This window comes from Drosophila bipectinata, chromosome 3R (genome assembly GCF_030179905.1).
Source record: "Drosophila bipectinata strain 14024-0381.07 chromosome 3R, DbipHiC1v2, whole genome shotgun sequence".
Classification (NCBI taxonomy): domain Eukaryota; kingdom Metazoa; phylum Arthropoda; class Insecta; order Diptera; family Drosophilidae; genus Drosophila; species Drosophila bipectinata.
In genome coordinates this window covers 25,217,713-25,230,196 of record NC_091739.1, presented here as the reverse complement: position 1 = coordinate 25,230,196, position 12,484 = coordinate 25,217,713, and the positions used below count along the sequence as shown (strand labels likewise).

Sequence of the window (12,484 nt, the reverse complement as noted above, 5' to 3'; positions counted from 1 at the left end):
TGTAAAATAAACTTTTCAAGAAACTAGGGATATAGATTGAAAATTTCCAATAAATATTTTATTTCAATTAAAGTAAAACCAATATTATATTTTCCTCTCCGACAAACATGAATCCCCCCTATTTAACCCGAAACAGAGACTCCATCTTCGGGCTTTGAGGAGCATTTTTGCCATACCACCGGGAGATCAAAGGAGGCGACTGCAGGCGGTGGCGTTACTGTGCGTCGGACAGGCTTTTAAGCGATGACACCAAATCGCTATTTAGACACTGCCTGCGATCCGGGGAGGTTGCTGCGATCCGTTCCGACCTGTTAAGATTTTATGGTATGGTATGGTATCCTTCGGTCTCGCAGCGATCTCTCGCTCTGTGGTCTGTGGAGGTCATTAAAATTAATTTGGATCAATTTGGCCGGCTGCCAAATTGTTGACAATGAAATATAACGAGGTAGAGGTAGAGGCCCCTCCGGTAGAGTCATCAAAGTCTGGCGAGTGTGTGTTTGCGTTTACAACTTATTTATTTTGTAGAATCTAAAAAAAGACGCTTAAACGTACAAAATCGTAGGCCTCTTTATGGGCTCGGTGTTTTCCTCTTCTTTTTTAGCTAAACTACCTCTAAAGTACTTGAAATCGAAGCGATCCTAAGTGGTTGGCACCAATCAAACTATATTTGCTGACTAAAGGTGGTGGGGGAGGAAGACGAGTTTAATGTCGGGACCTGGAACTCTTCTGGTCCTGGAAACTTTTCAAGTCTGCATCCTCCAAACTGGGACATATCTTACGAGCTAGAGCTTAAATAAATATTTTGGCAATCTTGACATTTTGGTTTAAGTTTAGATTAATTTAGTTTGAATTCTTCTTCGGGGCTAGCTTAGTTATTCGATGACCGCTCGGGGAGGCCAGTTCGTGTGATTACACTGGGAGTGAGCTCGCTGTTGGAGCTGCGACCGCTCTCAATGGCAGGAACTCTGCAGGAAAATAATAATAATAATGTTAACTTAAAAATTTCCCATCTTTGGCTGATCTGGAAAACTTACGGCTGGACTATCTGGCGGTTTATTGTCACTGGGCTGGGCAGATGGGGGGACTGACTCTGGGCCGGCGTCGACTGCTGGCTGTACGGCGAGTGGCTCTCCCCGGTCACATGGTGACGGGCGGACATGTTCAGCGTGCCATCGGAGGTGGGCGGAGCCGAGGAGTTCATCGAAATGGCCACCACCCGCTGGTTACCCGCCGCTCCCGTCGTGGACATGTCGTGCAGCTCCGGACTGGCATTCTGCTGGCTATTCTGCAACATGCTCACCGGCACCTGGGAGGGATACAGGGGACTGTTCGCCATCAGGTTGACTCCTTGCGCCATGCCTAGAAATCCAATGGAATTTTAGAGAAATTATTAGCCATTTTCCTCAGTGTAATGAGAAGGACAAACTCACTTGGCAATGGAGCACGGTGCATGGGGGCGCCTCCATTGTTCTTGGGCTTGCGTTTCCGCTTCTGGATGCCCTCTTTCTTCATGGAGAGCGGTCGGTTCATGTTGTGCAGCTTGAAGTACAGTCCGCAGGCGTTGCACACAGGATTGCCCTCGTTGTTGCGCCTCCACAGAGTCGTGGAGTTGGTCTGGCAGTTGGCGCAAGTCACCCCGTTCCGCCGATTGTTGGGAGCGGCAGCCGCCTTCGGCTTGGCCTGCCTCTGGGGGATCCGCGCCGGGAGCCGCATGAAGCTCGTGCAGCTGGGGCAGAAGTAGTCGCTGCCCTTCCGCACGTACGGCGAGTGGCAGTTCTCGCACTTGAGCTCGTGGTTTGGCGATGATGTGGCAGAACCCGACACCAGACTGGGATCGTATTGGCCAATGCTGCCGGCGGGAGTCCAGTGGGTGGTGGTCATATTCCCGGACGGGTACTCATCAATAACCTGCGGATGAAAATTGGTCTGAGGAGAGAATGTTTTAGAAACTCAATAAAATTCTTGAAAATAAAATACTTACGAAGGACACATTCTGGTACTCGGGCGGAGCAGTCCACAGGGTCTCGATGGCGTTGCCGCCGTCGGGGAAGGATATCGTCTGGAAGGCTGCCGGTCCCGCCTGGCGCAACGAATTCAGACCCGTCTCGGACTTGGCCAGGAACTGGCCGGTGGCCGGCACGCTGTAGATGGTGTTCGATTGCGGCAAGGTGGCCGCGTAGCTGTTGCTGCTGAAACTGGAGCTGGACGGGAAGGGGGCGTAGGCGTTGCCCAGGTCCGCGTACGTCTTGGACTCGTTGGCATGGACACTTCCTTCGACCACCGGCGCATCGTAGTAGAGGCTCGAGCTGGAGGTCTCCGGCCCGGCGGTGGCGAAGCGTCCGTCATCGGTCACGAATCGCACGGTTCCGCCATGGGAGCTTGTTGCAATATGGACTGCTGCTGCCGCCGCCGCTGCTGCTTGTGCCGCCTGGTGTTGGTGCTGGTGTTGCTGCTGTTGCTGGTGGTGATGGTGCTGTAGTGCCTCCGCCTCGCTGCTCATGACTATGGTATCGCCATAGCTTCCGCCATTAGGCGTGGGGCATTGCTGTTGCTGCTGGTGTTGCTGGAGCTGCTGTTGCTGCGGCTCGCCAGACACCTCGCCCTTCTCAATTGTCTCGATTTTAATGGTCGTCCCGTCCTCGCCATTGCACAGTATCTGTCCCGAGGGATAGGCGTATAAAGTGCCCGGCGGAGGTCCTCCAGGAGTGGGTCCCTGGTCGGGCACCTCGGAATTGCGTGGCGCCATCTGAACGTAGTGGGTGGCTCCGCCTGGGGAGTGGTGTGAGGAGCGCTGGTACTCAATGTGGCTTTCTGGCGCCGATCCTGAACTCGCGTTGCTGGCGTTGGTAAGCTCTCCTTCCCGGGACTCGTTCACCTCCCTGAAAAAAGTCAAGAATTAAGGAAAACAATTTTAATTTTCCTTGAAGGAGACTTACAGTGTACCCGCTGTGGTTAGAATCCGTCTCTGGATTCGTGGCACCACCACGTATTGCTCCTCCGATTCGCTAACTCCTGCCTGGCTCGTTTGGACCACCACACCCACGGATGTTGCAGGTTGCTGTTGCTGCTGCTCCTGTTGCTCCTCCAGGGAGCTAGATGACTGTGCTGCTAGCTGCTCGGCACCGTTGCTGTTCTCCAGCTTGATCTTGTCCAGCAATTGGAGTTGTTGCTTAGTGAGGACCGGCTGGTGCTGTTGCAATTGCTGTTGCTGCTGCTGCTGTTGCTGCTGCTGCTGCGGTGTCTGCGTTTCCATCTGCAATGAGCAAGCGACAAGTGATGAGTGCTTCGCTCGGCTTTGAGGCGCTTGCCTCAAAAGTGTGGCTCCAGTTCCGGCCAACAGAGTGCGAAGTGGCCGCCTCGATTTCCGCCACAAAAAAGTCAACAACGAACGTCCCCAGAACGAGCCCAAGTCAGAGTCAGAGGCGACATCAAAGCGGCACCGCCCGCTCTCGACTCACAGCTCAATTTGTCGCCTACAACCGTAAAGTACCACAAACGGAGACGGGCTTGAAGACCTTCTCCTACCTCCAGCCCCACCGCCTGTCTCTCCTTTCGTTTTAATACCAAATCTCCCATCTGTCGGCGATCTCAGTGTCAACAATGTCGGACACATTTTTCACTTTTATTCCGGCCGAGAAAGAAATGTTTGCCAACAGAACCCTAAACTGAGCTCTGAGGTCTCTGGTTTCGTTTTCATTTCTGTGTGTTTGGTTTTTGTTCGTTACTTGTGTTTTTTTTTTATTTTCCTTTTTGGCGGAAATAAAAGCTGGCCATAAAATGTAGTTCTGTTTTCCCTGCCGCACGTCATTCGATTTCAGTTTATGACCTCATTACGTTGGGGGCGGCACTTCCACCACGGACGGGCCCCATCCTCGACTTGTGTCAACACATTTGATCGTCGCTGTCACCTGATTCACCTGCCCAGGCCCAGGCCCGGAGAAGCCAGCTCTTGACAAGTGTCATATAAGCCGAAGGCTTTCGCATGGGGTTTCACCATAACTATAAACATACAATGCCTCATACATAAAAAGGAGGGGAAATCCAGTCTGAATGTTCCAACAAATAAAATAGTTGGGACGTCATTTGAAAATGAATTGGAAGTTTTACTATATTTAGGAATAAGTTCCGGGAATATGAAAGAAATTTGAAGGAATTTCTTAAGCAAATCATAGTTTCATTCCTCACTTTTGTGGTTCTTCCAGTTTTAAGATTTTAAACATAAATGCCTTCATACAAATTATGAAAAGTACACTACACTCATCGCAAAATCAAGTAAAACATTATTTTCGTCACAAAGAACTTTCATTCTTTAATTTATTATTTACTCTCCGATTTTTTTATAATTGATTCATTTTAAGTGGAACTTGTTTTTAGGTGACCTGCCCGAAATGATTGATATTGTATATATTGCAAACAAATGGTTACGATCTAAGGTAGAATGTGATTCACGGCGCCTCGTGGATGAGTTGACAAGTCGTTAAAATGAAAAATTACCTTATTTTAGTACAGAAAGTACAGTCCAAACTCCAAGTACTTAGGTGCAAGTAATGACGAAGGAAGTTAGAGTTCTGAAGAATCTAAAAATACTCTTCCGCGTCTTACTTCGAGCCAAAGTTCGAGGAATCCCCTGAGATAATTTGGTGCAAAAAAACGTCACTTTGACAATCGGCCGAGCACCTGCAGATAAACCCCGACTTTTGAGTGTGTATATAGTAGTACTATAACACCCGATAGGTATGCCATATGCACGTGCCCATGCTTTTGCCCATGTACGGGCTGCGAAAAGTTAAGATACTACGGCCGAACGATACGGACAATATCTTATCCGGACGCTATCAATGTACATAATCAGTTGCTGCTGCTGCTGTTTCTGTTTCTGTTTCTGCTGGGAGCGATTCTGAGAGGTCATGGTTGGAGTACCCCCAGGTTCCCAATCTCCCCCAGGCTACGTCATCAATTGGGACAAGAATTACAATAAGTTGAGCAAGGTGGACGGGTTGTGTTTGTCATTTGAGAGTGGCATGTGCTATTTGCCCCGGCCGGACTTAGTCAAGACCCATTGCGCAGAGTGGAGTTGTGGGAGAAGGAGGGAACAGGGTGCGGTACTCAACTTATGAATGAAATCTGCTCAGTCACACCCACAGTACCTGTACTTTATCTATATAAACAAAAGATATTGGCTATATAATCGCACCTCGTTTCGCTTTCGTTGAGCTCCGTTTTGTAGTTGAGAAAATCTTAAAGGTACTTCTATTTAAAAACCTCAATGAGCTGACCTTTGTTGATTGCAATATATATCATATGTATTTACGTACTCCGTTGGAGAATTTTATGAATATTTATAATAAAGATTATATGTATTAAACAATTAATCATTAATAATTGATTAATTGTAAACAGATGCTACGTTTTAATCATTACTATCTGAGGAGGAGGTTTAAGGAAAAGATTGTGAAATGAATTGCTAACAAAATTACTAATTACTTATGAAATGAAACATTTTTTTTTAATTCGTTTAATATGGATCTGTTAGTAGGGTTACCATACTTGAGATTCTATGCAGTAAACCTACAAAAAAGTTCCAAAAAGTATAAAAGTTTTAATCCCTAATTTATTGGTCTTAAGTTAAATTATTGTTTTAACAAATATAGAATTACAAAAGTTCTAAGCAAATTCAAAAAATTCTATCTTTAAAATCTGAATATTTATGAGAACAAAATAAAATATCCACAATCCAAATAGAAGGGATTTTTCTCAGTTGTAGATACACTAGTTTGTGTTATTTTAAATAAAATAATAACAGACTTTAGATTCAAAATGTTGTTCAATTCAATTTTACTAAATTCAAATAAATATAACCATATAAGTTCAGTTCAGTTTTAGTTTCTTAAGCACAGATCAACATAAAAATTTTAAATATTTTTGCATTTAATAAAGGGGTATTTTATGCTTTTGAAAAACTCAATACCATTGTAATGAATAATTTGTTAAAGTTTCAATAACTTAAAACAAAACCTATTCAACCTAGCGTTTAAATTTTAAAAGTATCTATGAAACTATAAATTTGTCCTCGCCTTTTAGAAACGTTTTTAAATGGAAAAAGTATTGCCGCGGGCCTAGTATCTATCCACACATTGTTAGAAGATCCGTCGATTAATTAAAGTCCATTGCAGTTGCCTAATGAAAGTCAGATAAGCCATTTGCCAGCTGCATTTACAGCTCTATTAAAGGGCCATCAATCCGAACCTTTGTCCAGTCCGGACTCCGGAGAGCCCTTTTCCCTGCCGTATCTGCCATCAACTGTCAACTGGCGACGCGTGTCTAATAAAAGTATCTGCAACTGGAACTGCAACTATCGATGCCGCCATCGGGCAACTGTTAGCGTACTCGATTTCGATTGGCCGTTCGAGTGCCACTTCCGGGCTAGTGAAAACTAACCCCCAAACGGCCAAGGTCTGGCTTCATTCATAAGGCAACTCCATCCCCTAAGGATACGCTCGAGACAGGACCAAAGCGAGGTGATAAGATTGACATAAATTTCACATTATCCGTGCTGGCGTTAGGAAAGGCCCGACCAAAAAATAGTCCTTTTTTCATTCATGAACTGAGCCACACAGCCGACGTCGGCTAGCGTGTTTCAAATTTTATTTTTTATTTTTTTTCGTTTCTCTGTCAAAGGTATTTTGACGCCACCTCCGATCGCAGCTGAATTCAATTTTGGCCTCATAAAGATTAGCCATCTTTCCACATTTAACCTGGCTTTCTGTTGTTTTTGTTGGCTCGTTTCGTTTTTTGTTCTCGTTTTCTTAATGGTTTCGGTTGGGTTTATTTTTTAGAGCCGACAAAAAAATAAGTGTCGCAGTTTTGCTGCTGCATCCCGATGACTCACTGCCTTATAAATCAATTTGTCTTATCTCCTTGACGAGTCTTCTTTTCCCGGCGCTAAGCCCCAACCTTAATCATATCCTTTCTTTGGCTCTAATTAATAAATTATTACATATTAGTGTTTTGTGGCCGATCTATAAACTTTAAGAGCCTGGTTTTTATGGCCCTCTATGGCTTGTCTATTTAGCTTAATGAACTCGTGTGAGAAAATGTTGAAAACTTTTTATGATCTTGTCTTTAAAACAAAGTTGAAATGATAGATAGGCTTATATAGATCTCGTAAATTGAACCTTTTAAAAGGCATTTAAATATGTTTAAAAGAGTTCGATTTTAGTGACTTAATTTTTTTTTTTTGATTGTGTTTATGACATTTCAAAGTTGTAGTGATTTTGTGGGCATACTGCTTTTTAAAATAAATTTATTTTTGAACAAAAATAGTGGTTGGAAGTTCGAACTTGAAAGTTTTATTTTATATATTTTGTAAACCTATTTTTCAAAGGTTTTCTTACCTTCATCTGCATTTTCACACTCGTTGTGATAGTTTTGCAGACCATCAATAGAACTTTTCTTTAAAATAGGCTCCTCCAACGTTTTATCTTAGATTGGGTTTTTATCACTAGATTTCTGTTCTGTTGTGTTTGGGTTCTTTTTCTAGGTTTGTTGTTTTTTTCAAAATATTATCACTTGCACTTATTTCTTATCAATTGGCGCGCAAATTACCAAATAATTGTAGATTTGGCAAAACTATGTCTTTTATTTAGGGTTTGGTTGCGGTGATTTTTAGTGCCATCCGTGGAGCGATTCTCGAGCGCGCAACCTTTAGCGGTAAGTGATGATACGAAATGCTATTTTTTTTCGAGACCAACTCGGCTCTGGATGGCTGGCCCGGGCTGGCTGGCTGAGCACCTCCTCACTGGCGATGACAACAACGACGACGGGAACATTGCGGCATTGCGGTGCCTGCCGCGCGTTTGCCGCCCAATTAGCTCCTACCCACACACACGCATTTGGCGGAGCACACGGCGCCGCTGCGGTTGGGCGGACTCACACCTGTGTGGGTGTGCGGCCCTGTCCGTGTGCCCTGCGTTATGATTTATTCTGTGTCCGTGTCTGTATCGCCCGGTCGCGTATTGGTTATCTTATCGCAACACCTCGGTTCGAGGGCGATAAGGTTTACCTGTGTGGTGGTGTGGTGGTGCTGCCTGGCCTGCGATAAGTATCCGTGAGATACAAATTGCGCCTGCGTGCTTCACTTCGTAGGGTAACGAAGAGCCGGCATAGGGTCCCCCTCCGATCACCGCACCCCCCACAACAAGCCCCATACCCACTCCACTAGCCAGCTATTTGTCAATTGTGCAATTTAGTCTAGCGCATTTTCTAATTGCGCTCATAAAACACTTTTCTGGCAAACTAATAAACATTGCCAACGTTAGTCAACGATGGCTTTGGATTGGACATGGATTCCATTGGCCTCCTTCCCCCTCGCTGCCCCGACAGAATGGAAGACCTGTCGCCGTCTGAAGCTTTATATGACCCCACACTCGGGTACACACACATTCCGCCTCCTCCTCGAATGTGGGCCGCTCTGACGGCTCCAATACTCTGTTGCGGCGCTCCACTTTCCCACTTCACAATCACCTCTCGAGTGTTGTAACTAATGAAAACCTGAGGTACCCCGAGAGGGAGCTGGGGGGCGAACTATACCCAATACTCAAATCGAAGCCAGGCAGCTCAGCAAACACACGTGGTCGAGGATCAGGTGCCGGGGAATATAAATTGCAAAACCTCTGAAATGTCACACGCCAGACAAAGGTTGAAGTTTGCGATTTTACGAGTGGAAAGCTTGATCAAAAATCTGACAAGTGAACTAGATAGAAAATAGTTACGGATATATCCAGAAATATACCGATTCTGTACCTTTTAATTCTATATTGTTTGCAACTTTCACTTCAATGGATGGCTGACATCCTCAAACAAATCAGCCAACCAAACTGGCACAGCCTGGCCAAACAAATCATAAATTGTTTATAGTTAAAGCCATAAAGCAAGCAGATATATGACGACCATTAAAATGCACAACCGACTTGGCCGAGAGGGAGATATAAAGATCCCCGTAGAGTTGCTTTTAATGCCACAATTACCAGCACTTTTTCCCTGGATCCCCGCCCATGAATGGGTTGTGAATCGGTTTGGGGCGATTATTTTAATTGTTGCAACTCATGTGGGGCATTAATCATGGGCGAATCTTAAGAGCAAAACCGTCAGACAAAAGTATCTAATAGCCTGCCCCGGTTGCAAGTAGCTGCTGTGGAGTGTCGCAAAATATCTTTGCAGTGATTAATCACTCAAAAAGCTGACAGCCCTGGCCCCAACTCGCACCCCCCCAGAAAAAAAGATTCCATCGCCGAATGTGACAGGCCTCGAGTCGCTTTACAAATGGCGCTACACGAATTCAACATTACAAGAGATTAATTCGAGAGTAGGACTCGACTTTGTTGGTCTCTGAAGTACACTTGGATGAATATTAAATCCGGATTATGTCTTATAAGTGGTTTTAGGCTACAAAGGCTCGAAACTATCCCAGGGAGATCAAAGTTTATACATTTTAAAGAAGGGGAATATCAGTTTTGATCACAAGTTTACAATCTATGAGGAAGTTTAGTTTCTATAACTATTTCAAGTCTATTTCTTTATGGTATACTTTGGATATGGTAAGATCAAGTATTTGGTCGGAAAGGAAGGATTAATAATATTCCAGGAAGATTGTATATTTGGCAGATCACCATATTTAATCTTATTATTTAGTTTAAAAGTTAAATATCTATAAAAGGTATTTAGTTTCTAGAACTTGTAAAATATGAAAACGTAAAATATGAAAAATATGAAAACGTATTTCTTTCAAAATAATTTAATAAAATCGGTAAAAGTAAGATTGAACTGCTTTTCGTGTGTACACTGTTTCCTGTGACTCATAGGGGAGGCTTTGGCCTGGAAGAGCCAAGCAATTAATACCCTAATTGATGGTACCGCCGCACCTAGCTTTGGCCGCCTTGCCGGAGAATTTACGGCTCTACGGCGGAAGACTTAGGGGCGGCGGACCAGAGACAGAGGCCTTCTTACTGACCACTGTCATTGGACGTTGGAGCAGCGGTCGTATCGCGGTCGGGAATCGCACACCCTTCAACTTGTCCAACGCCCGTGCAATTTCAAGTGCTGCGCCAGCGGAAGACCAAAGTAGAAAAAATAGAAAACGAATCGAATAAAAAATTCTCAAGGCAAAAAATAAAGCGAGGCGAAAAGGCAAACAATTCCAAAAACAAAGCCAAAAAGTTATAAAGTTATCTGGCAATAAGTGTTCTTGGCCAGTTGACAGTATCGCCGATCAGTGGCTGGAGTGACTCTCCGGAATTTAATTTATACTACATTGTACAATTTTCTTCACTTGTTTTGTCATAATAATATTATTTCAGACCGGGGCTTTTTTGTTGTATTTTTCCATTTTCGATAAGGGGAAGAACTCTTTGGAAATTAAACGCCCGGCGCGCCAACAAAGGCGTGCGCCTTAGTTTTAATTATAGCCACATCAAAACCAACATCGGGGGTGGAAGCCTCTCCCCACTCCCCCGAGGTCGATCCAACCCCGAGAAGTTGCCCAATCCCCGCCAGACGGCAATGGCGTGGCTCAATCGAATAAAATGGAAGTGGCTGTGGCCCAGTAATGGCTGCATTCTGGTCGCCGTTTGTGCCTTCCAGGCCCAGGCGAATTGGGTTCAAGTAAATTCTATTAACCCGACGGAACTCGGAACTCAGAGTTCGGAGCTCCAAAGCTTTCTCCCCCGGGGTCATAAATCATCCGGCCAAAGGCACGCTACCGATTTCAGGCATGAGTTATGAAAATGGAACTGCGCACTCCGCAGGCAAAATGGCTAAAGGTTGGACGGATGGTGGGGCAGAAGGTGGTGCAGCTGGAGGAGCTCTACCTCTGCAGGAAGCCCTGGTGAAAGACCTGAGCTTTCTTTGTTTACGCTCCGAAGAGTTGTCACTTGACTAAATAATGCTCATTCGAATTCTTACGGATGGCGATTCGGACAGTGATGTATCTTTTGGGTGAGTCAGGGGAAAGTTTGGATATCAGTAATAAAAGGACAGTGGTTTTATGGAGGAATCTCCCAAAGCTGATTAAAATTAAAGCAGTTGATATTAAGAGTAAGACTATATTAAGCAAAAATTTATTTCTTACATTACTTGCTTCAGTTTGAAATAAGGTTATTGAGACCAAAAGTCATTTATTAACCATAAGCCTTATTATAAAGAAATTTATTTAATTTGTTCATATTTATTTAAAAAATACCAAATTAAAATAATAAACTTACACTTTTATTAACCATATACCTTTAATATAAAATTACATTTTGTTAAAATTACTTTTGACAGCCATAAAATGCACAATTCATAAGCCATTTATTTAAAACATTAAAACCACCATAACAAATTATGACAAACAAAAGTAACTCAACTCGAAGGCCCAAATTTTTTAAAATTACGAGGCTATAAATATCTTTGTATTTAACAAAACAAAAATCAATCGAATATATATGAAGTAATGACGTACAAAGCCTGTTATTTTTCGGAAGAGGTACTCCAAAGAAAGTGAATATGCCACAAATGAGAATTAACATATGTTTTTCTGTTCAAATATATAAAATATACATATCATACAGGTTCCCCAAGATATGTATTCAAAACCAAACATTGATTGGCAGCAGAAATATCAGAAATAATGTGGAGAACCGAGCTTCTTCGGTTTCTTCGAAACAGAAACCCTCTTCGATTGTTCTGTATTCCGTACACTGTATACGCACCTTTGTTTGCCAATGAGGCCGGGCCAGGTGAGTCATGATTATAACTGGCAATCCATAATAATCCGTAAGAGTTGCTTGCGGCTGTTGTTGTACATTGTTGTGCCAATGTGGGATGTGGAGGCACAGCTACATGGACGCCATTAACGCTAACAATCATGGCTACTGGGGTTGATTGGGATCGCCACTTGGAGTGAGTGGCCGGGTACGAGTACGGGTATGGGTCTGGTTAGGTAGCTGGTAAACCGACCCCAAAAAAAAGTAATACGTGTTCGTGCCGAAACATTATTTATTACTTATGAAAGCTGACATTTTGTTTTTTTTTCCCCCCGAACGATAAAAGCGAGAATTTGTCGGAAAGGCATTTTAGCGATGAGATATTTATGGTTAGATTTTGGTATTCGCGTCCGACTTTTCCGCGTCTGGTTGAGGAAATGCTTCTGTGAAAACTTCGACCGTCACCACACTCACTACTCACTGATCGTTCCTATCAACCAAAGTGATTTTTCCTATCGTCGTGGCATATAATACTCCGCTATATAGCGGAACATATCGAATATCTGAGAATAGATAGTGGCCTTAGATAAGTTAACGTATCTTAACAGAGATTTCGACTCCCCAACGGGCACAATCGCATACTTGTGTGTATGAATGGGAGATATTCCTCTCGGGACAGGCCCCCAAGTCCCCTCCCAAAAACAAAACTCAAAATGTAAGCCACAACATTACTCCCCTCCGAA

The 12,484-nt window shown here is 43.8% G+C and overlaps 1 protein-coding gene across 2 annotated transcripts; it reads right to left on the bottom strand.

The window, feature by feature from the left end:
* Positions 1 to 492: 492 nt before the first annotated feature.
* GATAe (endoderm-specific GATA factor) lies at positions 493 to 11,988 on the bottom strand. 2 transcript variants are annotated; one of them, XM_070281517.1, is made up of 6 exons: positions 11,748 to 11,988; positions 2,937 to 3,253; positions 1,982 to 2,879; positions 1,431 to 1,926; positions 1,035 to 1,359; positions 493 to 965 (listed from the first exon to the last, which is right to left on the bottom strand). In XM_070281517.1, exons 1-6 carry the CDS (start codon positions 11,781 to 11,783, stop codon positions 869 to 871), a joined length of 2,169 nt encoding a protein of 722 aa, XP_070137618.1. In that variant the 5' UTR covers positions 11,784 to 11,988; the 3' UTR covers positions 493 to 868. The 2 variants fall into 2 exon arrangements, with proteins under 2 accessions (XP_070137618.1, XP_017091773.2); XM_017236284.3 differs by lacking the exon at positions 11,748 to 11,988 and adding an exon at positions 7,395 to 7,895.
* Positions 11,989 to 12,484: the final 496 nt, after the last annotated feature.